Source organism: Artemia sp. Qi Xiang Cuo, chromosome 1 (genome assembly GCF_049724085.1).
Source record: "Artemia sp. Qi Xiang Cuo chromosome 1, ASM4972408v1, whole genome shotgun sequence".
In the NCBI taxonomy this organism is placed as follows: Eukaryota; Metazoa; Arthropoda; class Branchiopoda; order Anostraca; family Artemiidae; genus Artemia; species Artemia sp. Qi Xiang Cuo.
This window is the reverse complement of record NC_142794.1, coordinates 81,633,261-81,658,310: the sequence shown is the minus strand read 5'-3', so window position 1 is coordinate 81,658,310 and position 25,050 is coordinate 81,633,261. Positions and strand designations below refer to the sequence as shown.

General features: G+C 37.5%; 1 protein-coding gene across 1 annotated transcript in view; it reads right to left on the bottom strand.

The window, feature by feature from the left end:
- The window catches only part of LOC148956798 (solute carrier family 53 member 1-like), a 38,684-nt gene that overhangs the window by 1,612 nt on the left and 12,022 nt on the right, over positions 1-25,050 (bottom strand). Inside the window, exons 2-4 of the mRNA XM_089092038.1 lie at positions 22,737-22,844; positions 10,590-10,731; positions 2,468-2,709 (exon numbers count right to left, since the gene is read on the bottom strand). Of these exons, the coding sequence (XP_088948164.1) occupies positions 2,468-2,709; positions 10,590-10,731; positions 22,737-22,805 (453 nt within the window). The 5' untranslated portion in view covers positions 22,806-22,844. The remainder of the gene's footprint in view (positions 1-2,467; positions 2,710-10,589; positions 10,732-22,736; positions 22,845-25,050) is intronic.

Here is a 25,050-nt window from a genome sequence, read left to right as displayed (position 1 = left end):
TCCAGAAGAAAATAAATTTGATGTTTAAGTCACTGATTTTTTCAAATATGTCCGCAAGGAATATGACATCATTGAACCCCAGCTTCTCTTCAAATTGTATTGCTGATGGTCATTCAGAAAGACATAAAGTCCTTTGAACACAAATCTTTTACACGGAATAGGCATCTGACTTGATATTCAAAAACAGAGCTGAAGAAAACAAAACAAAAACAAAAACAGTCCTATCAGACCTGACAAAAATACGCGCAAAAAATCTTACAACATTCGTTCAAATCTACGAATACCAATATATAGATATATTTTGGAAAGCCAGCTGTAATTTTTCTGCTGTTTCTACTAATATTTGCAAGCTCAGACTAGATTCTGGACACGAGTCGAGTTTACTTTGGCACGTTCACTAGGTCAAGACAAGTTCCTTACACTTGCAATCGATTGTTTTATTTTAGATTGGAATTACAGTTGAGGAATTCTCCGGTAAAAAAAAAAGAAAAAAAATGCTTACATAATTTTTATTAAAGTAATCACTTTTTTTAGATTGGAATTGCAGTTGAGGAATTCTCCGGTCAAAAAAAGTAAAAAAGTGCTTACATAATTTTTATTAAAGTAATCACTTTTTTTTAGATTATTCTTAATATTTACTGCTGACTGTTTCAGCACTGGTATAAAATGTACTATCATGTATTTCTTAAAATATATATCTAAAAGTGAAATATACCCCATTCTTATTTAAAGAAAATTCTAAAGGAAGGCTTCAGAAAATTGCCGTTGTACCATACACACCAGCTGGATAACCATCCTTGGTGAGGAAGCTTAATACTTTAAGAACATTATTTTAATCCATGAAACATTGCGGTGCCAGAATCCAACGAGATGTCATGAAAGCTGGAATGACAATTACCAAATTTCCGTAGCCGAACTATCTATCTATACTGTAGCAAACTCTTTTCCATACTACTGAGATAGTACGCACTATCTCTTGACAGAAAATCTTTCTTGAATATGGGACAGAAACAGAGTAGTCACAATCCGGGAAGCCCATTGATGAACAAAGTGGCGCTATCGATAGTAATATCTGCTAAGTTACTAGTGTTGTCTCTACAGAAACAGACAATATTTAATAAGGGGTTCTACAGTTTTCTGAGAAAAACAACTAGAAGCGCTAGCAAATATTGAAACTAGAAAGGCAATACAAACCAGCAGAACTAGTTTGAAGAAGAGTATTTGAGGTTATATTGCATGAGGAGTATAATATTTTGGCTCAAATGAACCTTCTTTTTTGTTAGAAGGATCTCGCCTAATTTTTCAATGAACGAGAAAATGACAATTCAGCTGCTTGGAACTATTTTTGCGTTGATTTTCTATTAAAATCCATTTATTTTTAAAGAAATGGATATGACATCAAAACAATTAAACAGAACAGGAAATATAGGATGCAGCTTAGCTGCGCGAGAACCATATTATTTCTAGAAAGAAAAAGAGTTCAAGACCAGCAGCTCTTCAGTTCCATGAAAATTAAAGCAAATACATCGTTTCCGTTAAGAATAATTAAAATGTGAATAACTGACGATACGTTCAATTTATTATTATAGTGCATCTAACTCAAGCCCCTTTTTTTGTGAATTTGCTTTGATTTCATACGGCTTAATTATGATGATTTTTATGTTATTTAAAATTCGGTTTAAAATCCAAATTCAGAAAAAATACAACGAAATAAAAAAAAGACAATTAATACTTCATCAAATAATAGACTACAAAGAAGGCGAATTGATTTATTTGTAGCTTTTGCTTTAAATGGACCTTATAATATTATTTGAAATGCCTCTTGATAAATTCCCTAAGTTTTCATTTAGCGATAACTACTTTTTGGAACTAGTTCCTTAAAAACAACTAATAGACTAAAAACTCTCCCAAAATCTTCAAACGAAACAAATCGTACGCAGTTCGGTTCTTCTAACTTCGGTTCTATACTAATTTTTTCCTATCTCTCGCTCTTCCTTTTTGTAAGTTATCCTACTTATCTTCTTTGTTTTCCATTTTCATGTTTATATCTTTTCCAAGTCCTTTATGAATTTAGTTTCTTTGGCTGCTGTTGTGGAAAAGTTGTTTAAAAGAAGTTATATCAAATAATAGACTGCAAAAAAGGCGAATCGATTTATTTGTTTTCACCAATCTTGCGAAATACCATACTCTCCTAAATACGTTTATTCTCCTGAATAGTCTTCTGAATAGGTTTATTTCTTAAATTCAGTTTCATTTTAAATGTTTATCACTTTCAAACTTTATGATTTCTGCACTTATTAATAGGAAAGAATCTGAAATCAATGAAAACGCACCATTAGCGGAAGACTCACTCCGTCGGTAATACACCCAAACTGACATTTGGACTAAATGTTAGCCTAATAGCCCAAGTGATTAATCAGAATATTGCTATTTTACTTTTTTTAAAGAAACAAAAGAAAATGGACACCTTATCATGTTTTTTCAGAATCTTCCGAAACCCAGTAAAATTCAAATCTTGATAATTTTGAAGAATAACAAGACTCAAATAGAATTCACTGAAAGCTAGCTTCAGGTCCCCAATTTTCCTTCCGGGTGGTCGAAAAGTCGGTAGCGGAATCCGACTTTTTCCTTGCTTCCCTTGTAAGCCTTTGACATACTGAAGCTCCCCTTGAAGTGAACAATGTTTCCTTGTTGCTTCTGCGAGTTTTTCTAGAAAGTAAAAAGAAATTAAAATCCTAAAACTGAAATTAAAAGCTTTGGAGTTTTCTCTTTATTAATTTTTTCTAGTCATCTTTGACGAGTTGAAATAGGCATTCTTTCGCCCAATCAATGTAAAGATGTGCATATTCTGACTGAATAAATTCCTAAAACGTTATCTGGCAGTTTTGGGTAAACCGAGTTTCACAGCCAAGGCAATTAAATCAAGCACAATATCGATTGGTCAAATCAGTTCTTCAGCATGTTATGCTATTGTTATTTTTCCTTCTAAAAATAGCTAAAAAACGTTAAGTATTTTAAATCAAAACTGTTCTTGCCATAGTTTTTCTAGCCTAAAAAAAGTTCTTTTGCAAACTTTTGGATGTTAATCACTATTCATAGCCCGAAATATTATCCAGCTTTTCCCAACCTCATGGAAAATATCTGTCATATAACATAACGATCGTTTTTCAAGGACACGGCACAGCACTTCCCTTGGGGGGTCTTTCGAATCGAAAAATTTGAATTTTATACCATTAGGTTCCTGCTATTCAACAGGAAGTGACCTTTCTGAGTCCAGATATGACATAATAAAAATACTTGATTGCATTCAAAATATCTTTACTAATTACAAAGGTAGTAAGCTAACACGAGTATTCCAAATTAAAATAAAGAAAAGCTATTAAACTATTTTCGTCAAAGTAGAACAAATTTCAGAGACAAACTGGCCTATGTCCAATTTTTCAAAATTCCTTCAGATGGCTCGCTTCTCTCCGAGCTGCAAGCAAAGATATCCAAAGCGTCTTCCGCCATGGGCAGGTTGAATCGTCACCTTTGGCGGAAACCAAATACCAGTCGTTTAACTAAAACACGTAAAATCAAGGCCCTCGTCGGTTCAGTGATGCTTTACGGAGCTGAGACATGGCATGCATCAGCCACAACCCTAAAGTCCCATAAATTTGTCATATAATAACTCTATTTTATTCGTATCTAAAATTTGAGGTCAGAAATGCTTATATTCTGGATACACTTAAACAACGATAAAATGCACTAATTACATGAAGAACGGAGAAACTGCCAGGGGACTTTATTTTTATTTATTTTATTATTTTTTTTTACAGCGCCATATTAAAAATAAAAGTTCTAGTCAACGACAAATTTTCTTTTTTACTTCTTTTGACGTTCCTCTTACTTTGTTTGACATTCCCGTGGAGACTCCAAACATCACCATTTAAGTGGATATATTTATCATTTTACTTTTTACAGAAATTTCATCCTTTTTCTTATTTCCTTGGCGAAAGGAGAAAGATAGAGTGAACTTTTACATTAATTAATCTTTTTTAAAAGAAGCTTTTCGAAATTGGAGCTGGTTTTGAAAAACTAGCTCAAATAAAATGTGATGACTTTGATATTTCCTTATATTTGCAGAATTAGGTAAAAAAAAACACACTTTTTGGCACTCATGGCATAAATTTTCGGAGTAGAGAGCCAAGACTTATTGAAAAATGATTTTATATAAAGGATTTATTCGTTTAGCGGAATTTCTTAGAAAAAAAACTATTTATAATCGAGAATTCTATATAATATTTGTAGAAAGTTCGCAATAATTCCAAATCCTTTTTCGTTAATCATTTTGAAGAGCTCTGAAATCGAAGTATGGCAACTCCAGCCTCTCTAAAATTAGAATACTGAAGGGGTAGTTCATCCTGATTGATACATTGATTAATTTTAGACGGAAATATGGATGATACAGAAACAGAGATAAACGAATAGGGTGAAAAGACACATTTTTCTTTATTGGGAATGGAGTTTCTGAGATACCAAACAGTTGGTGGTAATGAACTGTAAGTAAGAAGCAACTTGCCTAAATAGTAATCAAAACTCTTAAAAAACGAGATTTGTATAGCAATAGATGCATAAAAAAATTAGCTGTTTACGCGAATTCCAAATTAAACTTGATGAAACTTATATATTTGAAATCAGCATAAAAATACAATTCTTCTGATGTATCTATTGGTATCAAAATCCTGTTTCTTAGAAATTCGGTTACTATTGAACCGGGTCGCTTCTTACTTACAGTTCGCTACCGCGAACTATTTTAAAAATCCCTTTTCCGGTATTTTTATTGAAAAAAAATAGAAAAATATCCCAGAATAAACTTTTTAGGTTCCTTATGATACTTTATGATGGAAAAATCAAGTCGAATATCAGAGGCAACGCTATAGCGTTGCCTATAGTAAAGGCCATACGGCTCCAATGTTTTATTATTATTTTTTTTCCCCAGAGGCACTTCATATGGAAGAGGTCGTCGTATAAACTTCAAAGGGGGCTCATTCGATTGGAAATCAAGAGTTCTAGTAACCTTTTTAAGGGTCAAAAGTGATTGGAAGGCAACTAACACCCTTTCCACGCTCGTCATTTCCCCAAACACATCCAATCAAAATTTTGAGATAGCCATTTTGTTCTACGTAGTTGATTTCCACATAAAAATTACGTTTTTGACTCCCCCCACATCCCTCAGGGCAAGGGTTGTAAGTTATGCCCTGGGGACATATAAGGTTTTTTATCGAAAGCTTTGTCGTTGAAACTTAAAAAGAGATCATTCGATTGGAAATTCAAAGGGCTAGTGCCCTTTTTAATACACGAAAGAGATTGGAGGGCAACTAACCCCCCTCTCACGTCCACCTTTTTTCCAAACACATCCAATCAAAATCTTGAGATATCCATTTTGTTCAAAGTAGTTAAAAATTCTGGAAATTAGGTCTTTGAGAATGACAACCCCCCCCCCCCACAACCCTCTAGACAAGGTCTGTAAGTTATGCCCTTGGGGCATATACAGTTTTTATAGAAAGCGTTGTCGTAGAAACTTCAAAAAGGGCTCATTCGATTGGAAATTTAAATGGATAGTACCCATTTTAATAGTCGAAAGTGATTGGAAGGCAACTAACACCCCTTCCTCACCCAATATTTCCCCAAATACATCTAATCAAAATTTTGAGATAGCCATTTTGTTCAACGTAGTTCAAAGTTCTGGAAATTATATCTTTGAGCAAGACACTCCCCCCACAGTCTTCAGGGCAAGAGGTATGCACTGGGGCATATATTGTTCTTATGGAAGGAATGCTTGTATAAACTTCAGAGAGGGCCCATTTGATTGTAAATTGAAAGTTCTAGTTCACTTTTTAAGCGTCAAAAGATACCGAGAGGTGACAAGCCCCCCCCCCCCCCCCGCCCTTTTTTTCCTAAATGCACCCGATAAAAATTTTGAAATAGCTTTTTTTTAAAACAGTTCTAAAATCATATAACAAAACCTCTAGTGTCGACCCAACCCTCCAGGGCCCGGGAGCAGGCGTCGTAAGTTATCCTCTGGGGGCATATATGGTTCTTATGGAAGGGATGCTTATATAAACTTTAAAGAGGGCTCATTTGATTGGAAATTGAAAGCTCTAGTTCACTTTTTAAGAGTCAAAAGAGATTGGAGTGCACCTAGCCCCCCCCCTAAACTCCCTTTTTTCCTCAAACCCATCCGATAAGATCTTTGAGATAGCCATTTTTTTTAAAAATAGTTCAAAGATCATATAACAGAAATTCCGGTGTGGACACAGCCCCCCATGGCCCGGGAGAAGGCGTTTTAATTTATCCCCTGGGGGAATATATGGTTCATATGGAAGGGATGCTCATATAAACTTTAAAGAGGGCTCATTTGATTGGAAATTGAAAGTTCTAGGTCACTTTTTAAGAGTCAAGAGATTGGAGTGCACCTAGCCCCCCCCCCCCCTAAACTCCCTTTTTTCGTCAAGTCCATCCACGAAGAGCTTGAGATAGCCATTTTTTTTAAAAATAGTTCAAAGACCACACGACGAATATTCTGGGGTGGACACAGCCCCCCAGGGTCTGAAGGCAGCCATTGTAATTTATGCCCTAGGGTAATATATGGTTCTTTTGGAAGGGATGCTCGTAAAAACTTCAGAGAGGGCTCATTTGATTGGAAATTGGAAGTTCTACTTCAGTTTTTGAGACTCAAATGAGATTGGAGGACAACTAGCCCTCCCACGCCCCCTTTTCCCCAAATGCATCAGATAAAATTTTGAGATAGTCATTAGGTTAAAAATTGTTCAAAAGTCAGATAACAAAAACTCAGGTTTCGACACAATCTCCCCCCAGTGCCCGGCAGCAAGCGTTATAAGTTATGCCCTGGGGCATATATGGTTCTTATGAAAGGGATGCTCGTATAAACTTCAGAGAGGGCTAATTTGATTGGAAATTGAAAGTTCGAGTTCACTTTCTAATAGTCAAAAGAGATCCGAGGTCAACTAGCCCCCCCCTTCTTTTTCCAAGCCCATCTGATGACAATTTTGAGATAGGCATTTTGTCAAAAATAGTTCAAAGGTCAGATAAGAAAAACTCCAGTGTCAATACAACCCACCAGGGCCCGGTGGAAGGCATTCTAATTTACGCCCTAAAGACATGTATGGTTCTTATGACAGGGATGCTCGAATAAACTTCATAGAGGGCTCATTTGGCTGGAAATTGAAAGTTCTAGTTCACTTTCTAAGAGTCAAGAGTTTTAAGAGCAACTAGCTCCCCCATGCCCTTTTTTCCCCAAACCCACCCGATACTGATTTTGAGATTGCCAGTTTTTTTTAAAAATTGTTCAAAATTAGATAACAAAAACTCCAGTTTTAACACAACCCCCCAGGGCCCGGAGGGTAGGAGTTTTAAGTGTTGTCCTGGAGGCGCATATGGTCCTTACGAAAGGGATACTTGTATAAACTTCAGAGAGGGCTCATTTGATTGGAAATTGAAAGTTCAAGTTCACTTTTTAAGAGTCAAAAGATATACGAGGGCAACTAGCCCCCCCCCCACACCCTTTTTCCCCAAGCCCATCCGATAAAATTTTTAAAATAGCCATTCCATCAAAAATAGTTCAAAGGTCAGATAAGAAAAACTCCTGTGTCATTGCAACACCCCCAGGACCCGGAGGCAGGCATTGTAAGGAATGCTCTGGGGGCATATATAGTTCTTATGGAAGAAATGCTCGTGTAAGCTTCGGAGAGAATTCACTTTTTATGAGTCAAAAGTGATCGGAAGGCAACTAGCCCCCCCAAGCCCTTTTCCCCCAAATACATCTGATGAAAAATTTAAGGTGGCCATTTTGTTATAAATAGTTCAAAGATCATAGAACAAAAACTCATTTACGTAAGCCCATTTCGTTAAAAATAGTTCAAAGGTCAGATGAGAAAAACTCCTTTGTCGACGCAACCCACCAGGGCCCGGGGCAGGCGTTGTAAGTATTGCTCTGGCGGCATATATGCTTCTTAAGGAAGATATGCTTGTATAAACTTCGGAGAGGTCTCATTTGATTGGAAAATGAAAGTTCTAGCTCACTTTTAAAGAGTCAAAAGATACCGAAGGGCCATTGCCCCCCCCCTCTCCATGCCCTTTTTTCCTCAAACCCATCTGATAATAACTTTGAGATAGCCATTTTTTTAAAAATAGTTCAAAGATCATACAATGAAAGCTCCGGTGTCGACAACCCCCCCCCCCGGGCCCGGAGGCAGGCGTTGCAAGTAATGCTCTGGGAGCATATACAGTTCTTAAGGAAGGGATGCTGGTATAAACTTCGGAGAGGGCTCATATGATTGGAAATCCAAAGCTCTCGTTTACCTTTTAAGAGTCAAAAGAGATCGGAGGGCACCAGCCCCCCCCCCTCTCCACGCCCTATTTTCCTCAAACCCATCCGATAAGAACTTTGAGAGATCCATTTTTTTCAAAATGGGTCAAAGATCATATAACGAAAAAAACCGAGGGTCGACACTATCCTTCAGGGCCCGGGGTAGGCGTTTTAAGTTATGCCTGGGGGGCAAATATAGCTGTTGTGGAAGGAATGCTCGTATAATCTTCAGAGAGGTATTTTTTCATTTGAAATTAAAATTTCCAGTTCAATCTTGAAGAGTCAAAAGAGATCAGAGGGAAACTATCCCCCCACGCCCCTTCTCCCCCAAATGCATCAGATAAAAATTTTGAGATAGACTTTATGTTAAAAATAGTTCAAGGTTCAGATATAAAAAAAACTTCGGTGTCGACACAATCACCCAGTTCCCGGGGGCAGCCTCTGCAAGTTATGCCCTGGGGGCATATACGGTTCTTATGGAAGGGATGCTCGTATAAACTTCAAAGAGAGCTTATTTGAATGGAAAATGAAATTTTTAGTTAATTTTTAAGAGTCAAAAGAGATCGGAAAGCCCTTAGCCCCCTCCCCCCCCCACGCCCGTTTTCCCCAAACGCATCCGATCCAAATTTTTAGATAACTATTGTTTTAAAATAGTTCAACGGTCAGATAACAAAAAATCCGGTGTCGACACACCCCCCCCGGGCGGGGGGGGGGGGGGGTAAGCAGGCGTTGTAAGCTATGTCCTGGGGCCGTATATGGTCCTTATGAAAGGGATACTCGTGTAAATTTCAGAGAGGGCTAACTTGAATGGAAATTAAAAGTTCTAGTTCATTTTATCAGAGTGAAAAAAGACCGGAGGGCAACTAGCCCCTCCGCCCTCCACGCCTTTAGGTTTATCGGATGGATAAACCCATCCGATAAAAATTTGAGGTGACCATTTTTTTAAAAATAGTTCGAAAATCAGATATGAAAACTCCGGGGTCGACACAACGCCCCAGGGCCCAGGGATAGGCATTGTAAGTTATATTCTGGGGGTATAAATGGTTCTTATAGAAGGGATGCTCGTATAAACTTCAGAGAGGGTTCATTTGATTGAAATTATAAAGTTCTAGTTCACTTTTAAATAGTCAAAAGAGATCAAAGGGCAATTAGCCCCCCCCCCACGTCCTTTTTTCCCCAAACCCATCTGATAAAAATTTTGAGATAGTCATTTTGTGAAAAATAGTCCAAACATAAGATAATAAAAACTCCGAGGTTGGCACAAACCCATTTTTTCACTTTGATATTTTTACTTTGATACCAGTTTTGATAATTTGATGAAGATTTGATTTTAAAAGAAAAAAGTTTGATTTTGAAATAACGAATTATTAAAAACTGGAAACTTTTTGCAATCAAAAACGAACAAAAATTAATTAAAAAAAACTTTCCGAAAAATAAGTTTTTCAAAGAAAAGTAAAGAAACATTTTTGTTTTCGTTTTAAGCTTGATTTTCATATTCAATCTAAGCATTAATTGCTTTAATATCTATTTTATTCACTTATATTGTTACTTGTTTCATGTTTTTTGCTATGATTGCTTATTTAATTTCTGGTCGTTTTGAATTTGAATTTTAACAGGTATTTGTATAGGCTGATCTTCATTTTATAATTGCCTTTAAATTTAGGTTAGAAACTTATTTTTCGGAAAGTTTTTTTTTTTAATTAATTTATGAAAATGAGGGCTCTATGATGTTCTGGTGCTCTATAAGTGACGATGAAAAAACAGATAAAAAGAGGTCATCAGTGCAACCTATGCAAAGAAGAGATTTCCCTTGCTGTTTAAGGGGCTGTAAGTTCATTGTATAGGGTTTTCAACAATGATGATTCTAATGGTTTACTTTTGGTCTGGATCCAACACCATTCTCAATAGGTTTCAGGCTCTTTTTTAAAACTTACTTTAATATTTTTTTCAAAATAAAATTTGCTACAAATGGCAATTTTTTCCATCTAGACCGTTTTTAAAAAATTGCATTTTTAAACTTTTGGATACTATGGGCCGTGATTCGTTCTTTACTAGGTTGCAGAATCGTTACAACCATGATTGCAATACTAACAACATATCCCAGTATAGCCTGTACAGTTCTATAGACAAAGCTTCCCACTCTAAGACGAAATGCAGATACCAAAAAAGCTGTGATTCAAAATACTATACAATTAGGGTGATTTTATCGTGAATTCACCTTGGAAAAATGTGTTGATTTTCTTCAGTTCTTGGTTACAATACTTGAAAAAGTCATCTTCAAATTGTTGAATTTTCCCTTCAAAAGCAGGATCTCCATCAGGAAAGCTTTCCCTTGCAAGTCTTAACATGACTTTCATTTCCTAAAATACAAGCAATCTGATTAGTTTACTTGAAACCCAAGGTCAGATGGAAAACAAGAATATTAAGACGTCTTTTAATCTCGAGGGGGATCTTACGGCAACCTTTCGTTCTTTGATCCACAAAGTATGGTTGGTTCTTCTGTCAAGCAACTGTTTTTGAGAGCAAAGCCCTAAACAATTTATCATAGGCAGCGCAATATTACAGAACGATGTGATGCCTAAGAAAAGAACGATGTGGGCACAATATATTTTTTTTCCACCAAAGCACTTTGTACAGAAAAAGTTGTCGTAGTAACATCGCAAGGAGCTCATTCGATTGGAAATTGAAAGTCCTAGTATCTTTTGTTTACATATGATATTTGTATGATACTCGTTCAAGCATGTTATGGCATAATTGTTGCCTTGTATTGTATATTTGATTAACCTTTCTTTGAAGAAAGGTGAATTTCCTACTCGGCTGAAAGACGCAAGAGTTATTCCACTTCACAAAGGGGTTCATAGAAAGATTCGTCTAATTGGAGGCTGATTTAAATATTGCCCCTATTTGCTAAGCTGTATGAAAAGTGATGCATCGACGACTTTATGACCATCTTACTACTTACGGTTTTCTTGGTGATACCCAATTTGGATTCAGGAAAAACCACTCTGCAATACATGCAGTCCAGCACCGAACAGATTTCACTAATAATGCTCTCGAAAAAGAGTATTGGTACTTTCAGTATTTATAGACTTTAGAAAGGCTTTTGACACGGTGGTTCATAAAATTTTATTGTGTAGGCTAAGCCGTTTAGGGATCCAAGGGGTTATTCTGAAATGGTTTGAATCATATTTTGACCAGCGTATTATTCGAGTCTGTATTCAAAATTCTATTTCAAAAATTTTTATCGTTAATTCTGGTGTGTCTCAGGGTTCCGTGTTTGGCCCACTTCATTATCTAATCTACGTTGATACCATGTGTTTTTATATATTAGATGCACTGATAACGTCTTTTGCTGATGACTTGGTGTTTACGATTACAGCTGCTTGTCTGAACCAGTTAATTGAGAAGACAAATAAATCCTCGCTGAATTGAATAGTTTTACAAGTTATAGTCATTTGGCAGAGAATATTTCAAAAACAAATTTTATTACATTTTGTAGAAATGGAGTTTCATGTGTTTTAGATAATAAAATTGTCTTTAATGGTGAATTTTTAAAGCATTTAAATGGCGTTAAATGCTTGGGCTTTAGTCTTGATTTTAATTCAAGTTTGAAATCACATTGTGATCTTGTGGCAGTTAAGATTTCAAGAGGATTGGGTGTGATAAGGAGATTGAAAAATCAACTACCGTCAAATCTTTTACTTTTACTATATCTTTACATTGTTAGCCCTTATTTATCGTATGGTTGTATGCTATAGACTAGTAGTTTTATTTCAAGTTTTAGAAAGGTACAAATTTTACACAATAAAATAATTTGTATTTTAGGTAATTATATTTAGTTTGAAAATAGCACTTTGAATTGCTTTACAAGTTCGAAAATTTTAAATAATTATCAGTTACGGGATTACCAGTTAGCAATTTTTATATATTAATGTTTGAATAAGTGTTCACCGGAGGTATTTCGGGAAATTTTTAGAGCTAATTCATCTTACCACTGTTATGACACTAGAAATGCAAATGACCTTGCATCTGAGCTCCGGAATACTCAACGTGCTGCGTTTCTGCCTCGTTTTGCGGGACCGGGGTGTGGAATTCCCTCCCAGATAGTATTAGACAAGCTGATAATGTAAGCCAGCTCAAGAGTAGATTGAAGCGTTACCTTTTGGGTGATAATTAAGAATAATTAGAAAGTTGAATGTTATTTCTGTTTTTTTTATGTAGTAGTTATAGAGCTGTATAATAATGGATTTGCAGCCATCGTAAACAAACCTTCGGGTTTTTGTAGATGACTGCTGTAAATTTGTTTGTATTTTTTATGTTAAATGAATTAATTCGATCTGAATTTGATCTGTTATTGGGAACTTGTTTGACCTTTAGTGTTCAAAACACCAAAGGCATTCAGGTGAAGCTTTCACAGAATGTTGAGAGGAGTGTCGAACTAAATCAAAAACACGTTATGCGCATACAGGTCGTCAAAAGGGTGTAACTAAGGAATGGCTGAGAGTATTAGGTTAGAACTTTCAGGGATTGATGAGGGGGATGATCAGCTGACTGAGAAGGCAACATTTGTACGTTACTACCACTACTACTGCTACTAATACTATTACTAATACTACAGCAACATCTCAGAAACAGCTTACCCTATCAAGCTGAAACTTCCAGGGCATCGTGAGGGGTAAGCTCAACTGACCAACAGGCAATATCTGGATGTTACTGCTGTTTCTAATACCACTGTTATTATAACTAGTAATACAACATTACTGCTACTGCTACTGTGATACTAAAGTGCTCTTTCTGAGTCAAAACAGACCAGAAGGCTACCAGCCCTCTCTCACGACCGTTTTAGCTGTCCTACAAAGAAGTCTGATCAAAATTTGAGATAGCCATTTTGTACAAAATAGTCTAAACGTTAAACAAATATACCTCCGAGGACACATCACAGCCTTTGAGACAAGGGCGGTAAGATATCCAAGTTGCCCATTGTTTACATATAGGTTTTGTTACTGGGGAAGGGGGACAAGTTTGATCTTAGATCACAACAAAGAGTGAGAAAATTCATTTTTATGAAACACCAATATTCACAAAGAAATCATATCAAAAAGACTTACCACGTGAAAATCTATACAGATCTGTTTGTGGCAGGACTCAATATTTTACTCACTTACTACATATATTGAAACAAAAGAAAAAAAGAAGAAGAAAAATGCAATCATATAAATAAATAAAAAATAAACCTCATGGGAACCGCGAACCAATACAGCGAACCAAAGACTTGGAGTACTAAGGTAAAACCTTTAGAAGATACAGAGTTGAACTGAATCAAAACACATTATGTGCACGCTGGTTGTCAAAAGAGCACATCGGAAATATCCAATAAAAGGCTGATGATATCAAATCGAAACTTTCAGTGCATGTTGAGGTAAATGTTGAAAAGCTATCGGAGGGCAACCAACCCCTACCCTTTTTAGATGCCTCCCCCAACACTGCTCAAAATTCTAAAAAGCTATTTTGTTCCAGATAGTCAAAATGTCTAATAACAATGCCTCCGGAGACGCCATGGCCCCAAGGCCCCAGGACAAGGATTGAAAATTATACAATTCACCCATTATTTATGTACAGGATTCATCATTGGGAAAAGGAGAAGATTTGATAAAGGGTGTCTCCTAAAAGGCGAGGTGAAAACTTCAGAAAATGTTGAGGGAGTTGTTGAACCCGTTCAAAAACATTATATGTATTATAACGTCTATTCATTTTGTGTAGAACAGTCAGCACTTCAAATAGCTATGCTTCTGAGGATGATAAGACCTTCACAGCCCCTGAAACAGGGGATTTAAGTTATGCCAGTTACTCTTTGTTTACATATAGGGTTTGTTATTCGGAAAGCCGGGCAAGTTCGATTCCAGATCTCCAGAAAGGGTATAGGGTACAAAAGAGAAACTTTTAGGAGATATTGAGGAAATTTTGAACAAAATTAAAAAGCTACGTGCATGCTGTTTGCCAAAAGGACGTATCAGCAATATCTAAGGACCGGCTAAGATCAAGTGAAAATTTCAGAAAGCTACAAAAGGGCAACCAACCCCTTCAACAGGCAATATCTGGATGTTACTGCTGTTTCTAATACCACTGTTATTATAACTAGTAATACAACATTACTGCTACTGCTACTGTAATACTACAGTGCTCTTTCTGAGTCAAAACAGACCAGAAGGCTACCAGCCCTCTCTCACGACCGTTTTAGCTGTCCTACAAAGAAGTCTGATCAAAATTTGAGATAGCCATTTTGTACAAATAGTCTAAACGTTAAACAAATAACAAGTTTGATGAGGGACAAGTTTGATCTCAGATCACAACAAAGAGAGAGAGAAATTCATTTTTATTAAAAACCAATATTCACAAAAAAATCATATCAAACAGACTTACCACGTGAAAATCTATACGGATTTGTTTGTGGTAGGACTCAATATTTTACTCACTTACTACATTAATATTGAAAAAAAAAGAAAAAAAAGAAGAAAAATGCAATCATATAAATAAATAAAAAATAAACCTCATGGGAACCGCGAACCAATACAGCGAACCAAAGACTTGGAGTACTAAGGTAAAACCTTTAGAAGATACAGAGTTGAACTGAATCAAAACACATTATGTGCACGCTGGTTGTCTAAGATCAAGTCCCTTTCTATACCCCCCCCCCTCTCTCAACACTGATCAAAGCCTTGAAAAATTCATTTTGTTCGAAATATTCAAAAGGTCTAATAACTATACCTTTGGGCATACTATGCCCGTCACAACCCCACGGGCGAGGGCTGAAAATTATACAATTTGTAAATTGTTTATTGTTTACGCAGGATTGGGAAAGATGGGGGGGGGGGGGTATGTTTGATCCTGGGTTTCTCCTTAAAGGCTAAGGGTATTTAAGGGAAACTATAGAAAATATTGAGGGGGATGCTGAACTATATCAAGACACTATGTGCATTAAAAGGGCGTATCTGCAATATCTCGACAACAACTAAGGATATTAACTTGAAACTTTTCGAGCCACTACTGAGGCAATTACGCCTACTTGCAATTGAGACTACACTACGATTACTTGCAACTGTGACAACAACTACTTGTGATTGTAAGCACTTGTCACTTCGGCTACAACCACTTGAGACAGTGACTGTAACTACTTCAGCATGATCTTTACCTACGACATTTTGATGAGACCACTGAGCAAAATCGAAGCACACGATGTTTCAAAAGACAGTATCAGCGATATTTCAGGAGCAACTGAGGGTATTCAGTTGATACTTTCAGGGCATGTTGAGGGGATACCGTATTGAAGTGTCATCAGAGGACAACCAGCCTACTATCCTCGCCCTTTTTAGATCCCCCATCCCTCAAGACTGATCAAAATTCTGAAATATCTGCCCAAAATAGTCAAAATGTCTAATAACTATACCTCCAAGGATGCCGTGTCCCCAATGCCCCACGGGAAAGGGTGTTAAACTAAATTATACAATTTGCCTATTGTTTAATCGCAAGGTTTATCATTGGGGAAAGCGTGAATGTTTGATCCTGGGTGTGTTCGAAAAGGCTAAGGGTATTCAGCTGAAACTTAAGGGGATACTCAGGAGACCGGTAAACTAAATTAAAATATACTCTGTACATCCATGTTATCAAAAGGGTGTATCTGCAAATTATTATGGAAAGGTAAGGGGATTAATTTGAATTTTTCAGTGCCAATACTACAACTACTACTAATTGCGCCTACAATTACTTGCGACTTCATCTATCAATACTTCCGACTACGACTACTTGCAACAGTTACTCCGATGGAACTACTTAAGACGGTGACAATTTGCGGCCGCAACCACTCACGACTGCAACTAATTACGAATGCAACAACTTGTAACTGTGACTACTTACGGTTGTGACTGCTACTACTTCAGATACAACTACTACGACTTGTAAATATGATTACTTGTAACTGCAGCTACATAAAACTGTGACTGTAACTACTTGCGACTGCTACTATTTACAACTGCGACTGCTTGTAACTGTGACTACTTTTGACTTCGACTAAGAATACTTGTGACTGCGATTGCGGGCAGGACTGCAACTAATCTCGACTATGGCTGTGACTGCGACTACTTGCAATAGCTACCGCAACTACTTGGGACTTCGATTGATACTAATTATGACTACGACTACTTGCGAAAATGACTAGTTCCAACTGCAACAACTTGGAGCCACAACCACTTACACGTGCAACTAATTTTTAGTTCAACTATTTGCGAAAGCGACTGTAAAGCCGTCCTAGCCATGAGGTTGGCGCGGTAGACACGAAATCCTTTGTCAGCGAGGACAGAAGTGTTACGAAAGTGCAGTAGCTGCCCCCCCCACCCCAATTGCACTTCCTGGCTGAAGGACTATGATACGAAGATCAACACCGCCGGTAAAGACTATAAAGTTCAGTGCTATACTCTTTACGTTTTTCTTTTACTGTGACTACTTGCGGCTTTGACTGCTATTACTTATGACCGCGAAAGCTACTACTTGTAACTGCGACCACTTACAACCGTGACTGCTTGCAACTGTGACTGCTTGCAAATGCGACTGCTACTACTACTGCGATTGCAGCTGCAATAGCTACTGCTACTTCTGCTACTGTAACTATAACTATTTAACAAAATTGAAAGTTTAAACAAATCCTGCTTGCGAATATGGCATAATGCATCCAGGTTGTCAAAAGGTCTTATCTGCAAAATTCGACGAATGGCTAAGGTTATTAAGCTGAAAATCTCAGGGAATATTGAACTAATTCAAAAGACAATGTGCATTCAGGTGCTCACAAGGGCGTGTCTGTAATACCTCAGGAATTGTTAACAATTTTAAGCTTAAAACTTTCAGAGAAAGTCGAGGGGGCTATTGCATTGAATCAAAAGATACTAAATGCCTCCAGATTTTTCAAAGAGGCATATCGGGGGTTATTACTTGATAGAGGATCCTGCTGACATTATTCTGTTTGACATTTCCAAATCTTTTGCAGTCAAACTGCATGCATCCAAGCTTGAAGAGAAATCCCTACTCTGGATCTGTGATTTTCTTCACCTTATTGATGGCTCTTTGATGGCTCTGGTAACCAAATTCTGTCCTCTTCAAAACAAGCATTGAGTGTAGTGCCTCAGGGAAGCGTATTGGACCCTATGCTGCTTAATGTCTTTATTAATGATGCTCCTTCTACTATCAGCAGTCAACTAACACTATATGCTGATTCACTACAACTTCTTAGACCAGTCACTTTATGTGAGGATCACACCCTTTCACAGAATAATCTTGACCTACTTGGGCTGATGGTTGGATTCTTAAATATAATATTGCCAAGGTCTATGTCATTCAATTTGGCCAAGAATACCTTGTTGCTCTCATTTACCCTCTGACCATCCAATCTCTTCTGTGGATGATGAATGATTTCTTGGCAAATGATAACTTCCTAGTATCTTAAGATAGACTTTAAGGTTCCGGAAGACGTGCAGACACGCCACTGAAATGATATCCGGCATGCAGGAACCCTCTTACCCTACAAACTAGTTACACCGAAACTCCCAAAAACTTGTTTGCAAGAGAAGGCGATATGATGTCATTATAAGCTACAAACTGATGATAGTAAACACTCTTGCAGCTTTTTTTCCCCTGTAGTTGGTTTTTATCTAAGAACTAGAGGTCTTTGGCTTAAACTATACCCAATAATAGGGAACCGGGATTCGGTCAGGTCAATGTACAGTATAATTAATATAATGCCAGCAGCTGGATTGCGTGATTTGTATACACTGGTAGCATTGTTATGGGTGCCTTCCAGACTGTTTTATAGGAATTTTTCGGGAAAAGTCCAACGTTCATTGTCACGAAACTCGGACAGGTGGAAATATTGAGGTTCCTCGCCTAGTTTCAAGTAGAACTGTTTTTTCAGTTATTCATAGAGGGGCTAAGATGTGGAATAAGCTAATCCCAAGTACCAAGGAATTACCATTAGTCAATAAATATTGGAGCTACGTGTGGGGTTGCTTGTTAAGTATACCTTCGAAACAGACCGAGATTGATGGAATTAAAATTGACAAAAATTGTTTAATGTTTTGTTTTGCTTCGAAATCATGATATTTTGTTGTTTTATTGTGTATAAATTATGTATATAAGTTTTCTTTCAGTACACGGTTCCACCCTTCTGCTTATTATAGATTACACTTATTGTTTATTTTTTCTTTTTTTTGTTAGCACAACCTTTTTTTTTTTTGGATAATGAATAACTATTACTACTACTACTACTACCTTTTGGCAACCAGGCTGCATATTGTGTCTTTTGATTTTGTTTAGCCTCCCACTTAGCATTCCATAAGAGTTTCAACTTGATACATGCAGCCGTTCTTAAGATCAACATGAAAAACCCCTGGTGCACCCTTTTGACAACCTAGATGCACGTAGTGTCTTCTGATTTACTGCGATGTTCCCTCAATATTCCCTGAAATTCTCAACTTAATAGCCTTAGCTATTCTTGAGATATTGCAGATAAGCCTTTTTGGCAACCTGGATACATTATGCAATTTTGAAAAATAAAATGCATTCGAACTCTTTTGATGCAGTTGAATAGCTTCACCTGTAATGTTAGAAGTTGTAGTAGTATTTGCAGTCACAGTCTTAATAACAGTGATAGCATCAGTATTAATAGTAGTAGTCACAGTCGCAAGCAGAAGCAGTGGCAGTCACGAGTTGTCACATTTGTTAGTCCCAAGTTGTTACACTTGCAGCCACAAAAAGTTGTAGTCTATGTCCTATGTTTTCGCAGTCACAGTCGCAGGGGCATCGTTTGGGGGTTGCAAGGGGGCAGTTGATCCCCCCCCAATGATGTGGAGAAAAATATTATACATCCCATGCCCTTTGACTATCCAGATATGGACCCCTCTTGCCCCCCCCCCCCCAATAAAAATGCTGGAGATTCGCCCCTGCACAGTTGCAAGTATTCGAAGTATTAAGCAGTCCTTATTTGCCACGGTTTCAATATGCCAGTCACAGTCACAAGTAGTCGTATTTGCTAGTATCCACAGTCACGAGTAGTTATAATCGCAAATAGTCAAAACTGCAAGTAGTCACTTTTGCAGATACAAGTAGTCAGAGGCGCAATCACTTGTAATCGCAGTTGCCGTAGCCAACGCAGGAATTTGCTGCCACAATTAGTAGTAGTCCCAGTCACAAGTAGTCGTAGTCCTGGTCACAAGTAGTCGTAGTCGAAGTCACAAGTAGTCCCAAGTGGTAATAGTTGCAGAAAAATAGTCAGAGTCAGTATTCGCAGTTACATTCAAAGTAGTAGTAGCAACAGTGGTGATGAGGTCAGGGATAAGACGGGGGTGACTAAAGCAGAAAAGGGGCACTTTGGCCTCCAAACACTGTTCAACATGCACTGAAAGTTTCGAAGTTGCAATTGCAAGTAGTCACACTTGCAAGTGGTCATAGTCCGAATTACAAAATAGTCACTGTCAGCATTTGCAGTTGCGGTTAAAGTAAAAGCAGCAATAGTGGTGATAAGGTCAATGAAAAGGGCGGGTGGCATCTAAAATTGACAAGGGGCCCTTTGCCCTCCAAGCACTCTTCAACAAGCCTTGAAAATTCCACCCTTGGTCATTCCTCAGATATTGCTGATATGCCCTTTTGAAAATCAGCATGCATATAGTGTGTTTAATTTCTTTAGCACTCCCCTAAGTCCTCCAATATCCTAAGTAAATTTAGCTGCTATCAAAAGTAATCACAGTTACATCCGCAGCATTAGTAGTGGCCCTGAAACTTTCAAGTTAATACCCTTAGCTGTTCCAACAATATTGCAGATTCCCCCTATTGCTACTCTGGATGCACACAGTGTCAATTGATTTAGTTCTGTATCCCCCTAAGTATTCCCTCAAAATTACCTTAACACTTAGCTTTTCCTAACACATCCGCAATCAAACATTCTTTTTTTCACAGTTACAAATCCTGTATGTGAACATGGGCAAATTGCATAATTTAAAATCCTTACACCGGGGGCTCCAGGGCACTTGGTATCCCCGGAGCCACAGTTATTAGACCTTATGACTATTTTGAACAATTTTTTTTCTTTTCGAAATTTTGAATTGTCTCAGAGAGGGGCAATTAAATAGGATACACAGGACAGGACTGGCTACCCTTCAATCACTTTCGAGATTCCCCTGAAAATGCCCTGAAAGCTACAGTTTAATATCTTAAGCTATCCTTAACATATTGCTGATATGCTCTTTTGACAACCAGAGATTTCATTGTGTGTTTTAGCTTTGTTCAATATCCTCCTCGTAATCGTAGTTAAAGTCCCAAGTAGTCACAGCTGCAAGTACAGTAGTAACTGGCACAGCTGCAAGCAATAGCAGTCACGAGTAGTTGCAAATGCATTCAGAGTAGCAGTTACAGCAGTAGTGACCATGAAAGTTCAATGTTAATACCTTTACTGGTTTGTAAGATATTGCAGAAACGTCTTTTAGATGACTTGTATGCACATAGTGTCTTTTTATTTAGATCCATATACCCCACAACACTCCTCAAACTTTGCCTCAATACCCAAGGCCTTTTCAGACACAGCCGGGATTAAATCCCCCCCCTTGTCAATGATAAATCCCACATATAAAAAATAAGCAAATTGTGTAATTTACATTCCTTGCACTGGGGATTTTATGGGCATGGCTTCCCAGGAAGCATAATTATTATGTCTTTTGAAAATTTTGAACAAAATAGCTTTGCAAAATTTTGATTGGTGTTAAGGAGTGACATCAAAAAGGGCAAAAGGAGGAGGCTGGTTGTCACTTGCCTTCTATCCACTCTTCATCATTCCTCTCACCATTTTCTTAACATTCTACCTTAATATCCAAAGCCTTTTTAAGAGTCTAGATCAAACAAGCCCCCTTATCCCAATAACCAACCTTACATAGATACAATGGGCAGCTTGCATGACTTACATCCCTTATCCAAGAGCCTATGGGTGTTTATGTCATCTCTGCTAGCACATTCATTTGATTTTTAGACTATTTTTGACTAGATGGTAATCTTTAAATTTTGACTCAATGTCTTTGTGGGGAGGGGCATCTAATTAGGGCATGGTTATTCTCAAACACCTTCCAAAATCCCCCTGAACATTCTGAGAAAGTCTAGACACAAAGACCTTAGCAATTCTCAAAATATTGCAGATATGCCTTTTTGTTAAACTGCACATGACTTCTTTTGATTTAGTTTAACATACCTTTCAACATTCCCAAAGTTTCACCTTAATGCCCTTATTGTTTTTAGACACGGCCAGAATAAAATATTCCTCCTTTTTTTATAACGAACCCTGCTGTAAACAATGGGTAAATTGTATGATTTTCCATCACTGCCCTATGACTGTGGGGGGCTTGACATCCCTGGAGGCATAGTTATTAGGTGTTTTGACTATTTTTAACAAAGATTTTTCCAAATTTTGATAAGTTTTGACAGCAAGGGGACTTCTAAAAAGGGTAGGGAGGGGGAGGTTTATCTTGGATCACTTTTCAATATCCCCTTAACATACCCTGAAAAATTCAAATTAATATCTTCAGCCATTACACAGATATTGCTGTTATGCACTTTTGTCAACCAGCATGCATAAAGTGTGGTTTGATTATGTTTGGCATGCCTCTTGAAATTTCTACAATACACTAAGTAGTTTCAACTTAATTTACTAAGCATGTATAGAGACTCAGGATCAAACTTACCCCTATTTCAAATTAAAAATCTTATAGGCCAACATTAGCAATGGGTAACTTGCATAAGTTACAGCCCTTGACCTGGGAGATGTGGGGGATTATGTCAACCCTGGAAGCATAATGTTTGACCTTTGGACTATTTTGAACAAAATGGTTGTCTTAAAATTTTACGACAACTTAAAATTTTGATTATTGGTATTCACAGAAGAAAGCGAAAGGGGTGACTTTCCACTCTTCAAGGTACTGGAACTTCAAATTTCTAATTTAATGAGCCCCCTTTATCCATATACCACTTCCATTTGAAGTGGCTCTGGTAAAAACAAAACATTAATAGATAATAAGAATGTATTGAAACCTTCTGGTTCTTTACTATAGATGATGGTAGAGCATTGCTTCTAATACCCTTATCTAGAACTAATGTACCTGTATTTTGACAGAAGAACATGAACTTATTAATAAACCTATTTTTTCCTAGCTAAAAATATTTTAAAACAGGCAGACCTTCCCTTTCCTCTAATACACTTTTTAGTTCCAAACTCTGACGAAAAATTCTAGAACTTGAGACTTGTATAAAATCAAAGTTTATGAATTAAAACCAAAATGAACAATACCTCATAATTAATATACTGTTTTCTCCATTCTGGTGTTATGTGAGCACTTAAGTGTTGTGCAAACTTCATTTCATTTGCCTGTTATGTATGGATTCATGAAGCAGTAGCCTAAAAAAAAAAAATAAATGAATAAATAAATAAAACGAAACACATAATAAGCATCTAATTACAGAGAGAAAAAAAAAACAACCAACACAAAAAAGTGGTGGAATACTACAAGACATCATCACTATTTCTTACAGACAAGTTAAATGACTGTGAACAATTTTATAGTACATCTAGGGTGAAAAAGATATCTATTTTCAAGCTGTTTAAAGCACATTACTGTCTTGGAAGAAAGAGTTTTGGAAAATGAGGCATAGAATATAGAACAAACGGTCATTGCCTAACCACCTTGTCATCGAAGTCAATTTAGCCTTACACAAGATAACAAACGATTATATCAAGAAGACTTACACCGACTATGCAGCAATCAAAGGAGAGTTGGGTGGCGTGGACTGGGGGTCTTTGCCTCAAGGGGAGGTAGATCAACAGTGGATCAGATTCCAAGAAGACCTTACAACGCTCCAGAAAAAGCACAAATCTACCAAACTCGTGCCAAAGCCCAAGACACTCCCACACATGACCCCTTAGATACATAGAGAACGAAACCGAAAAAGCCAATACTGGAACAAGTACCATAAAATGAGGAAAGATTATCAATATGAAAAGTTTGCAAAGACTCGAAATAAACTACGAAATCTCACTAAACAACTGTATTCAAACTTCGAGTCCAAGCTTGCGGATGATAGAAAGAGAAACCCCAAAAGGTTCTGGAACTACGTATACAGCAAAGATCATAGTAGACGTTCAATAAAGAAACTAAAGAAATCTGATGGCATGGAAACTATTGACCTACGCGAAATTGTTGAATTACTCAACAAGTAATTTGTATCAGTGTTTACTAATGAATCTGACGGTCCTCTCCCCAACAGTCCAGTATACAGTGTACCAAACCTTATGCCACCTATCATGATTACTCCGGGGTCTGTCACAAAGCAACTTGAAGTGCTAGATGTTAATAAGTCAGAAGTGCCGGATAATATTCACCCAAGGCTCCTAAAAGAAGTGGATAATGAGATATCAACTCCTTCATGTCACATATTTCAGAAGTCCCTTGACTCAAAGACTGTGCCTTCGGATTCGAAAAGCTCTTACATTCAACCAATATTCAAGAAAGGTGACAGGACAAATGCAGAGAATTATCGGCCAATCAGCTTAACCTCAGCTGTAGCAAAAACCCTGGAACACAATGTGAACGCCGAAATTCTAACACATCTTCTGTCCAACAGTATATTGTCACCAGAACAGCACGGCTTCCTTCCCAGAAAGTCAGTTGAGACCAACTTACTTGAAACCTACAATATCATTACTGACCTTCTGGAGAGGGGATTACCTGTTGAACTTATTTTTCTTGACCTCGCCAAAGCGTTCGACAAGGTGCCCCACAGACGCCTTAGGGCCAAATTATCGGCAGTTGGCATCCACAAAGATTTAGTAGAATGGGTGATGAATTTCCTGACAGACCGAGAGCAGCAGGTCCAACTTTTCACCAATAACAGCAATAAAGTATTCTCCGAACCATGTGACGTTGTCAGTGGAGTTCCTCAGAGTACCGTCCTAGGCCCCACCCTCTTCCTCGTTTACATAAATGATATGACAAAGGAAGTCAAAAATAATATCATGCTTTACGCTGATGACTCCAAGCTTTTTGGACCAGCTGTTCAACAAAGCCTGCAATCAGACCTCCAAAGAATCCAGAAGTGGACCAGTGAATGGCTGCTTAAGTTTAACATTAATAAATGCAGTGTCCTCCATTTCGGCAATAAAAATCCTCACCACCAGTATACCATGCATGACCAGAAGTTACAGTCTGATATTCAGCTACAAACCAGTTGTGAAGAACGAGACTTGGGAGTACTTGTTCATGATCAACTGAAATTCCATGGGCATTGGCAACAAGTGGTGTTGAAAGCTAATTTGAGTCTAGGCATGCTGAAACACACTATCACCAGCTGCTCCCGTACTGTCTTCCTGAGACTTTACAAGGCTAGTGTTAGGCCATTCTTGGACTTTGGAACACACTTGACCTCCCGCTCCTACAAGCATGACACCAGAATAACCGAAGGAGTTCAAAGACGTGCCACCAAATGCATCATGGGTCTGCAAAATATGCTGTATGATAAGAGATTGGGACACCTAAAACTACCAACGCTGGTCTTCAGACGTCACAGATGTGATATGATGCTGACCTACAAATATAATAGTCAACCAA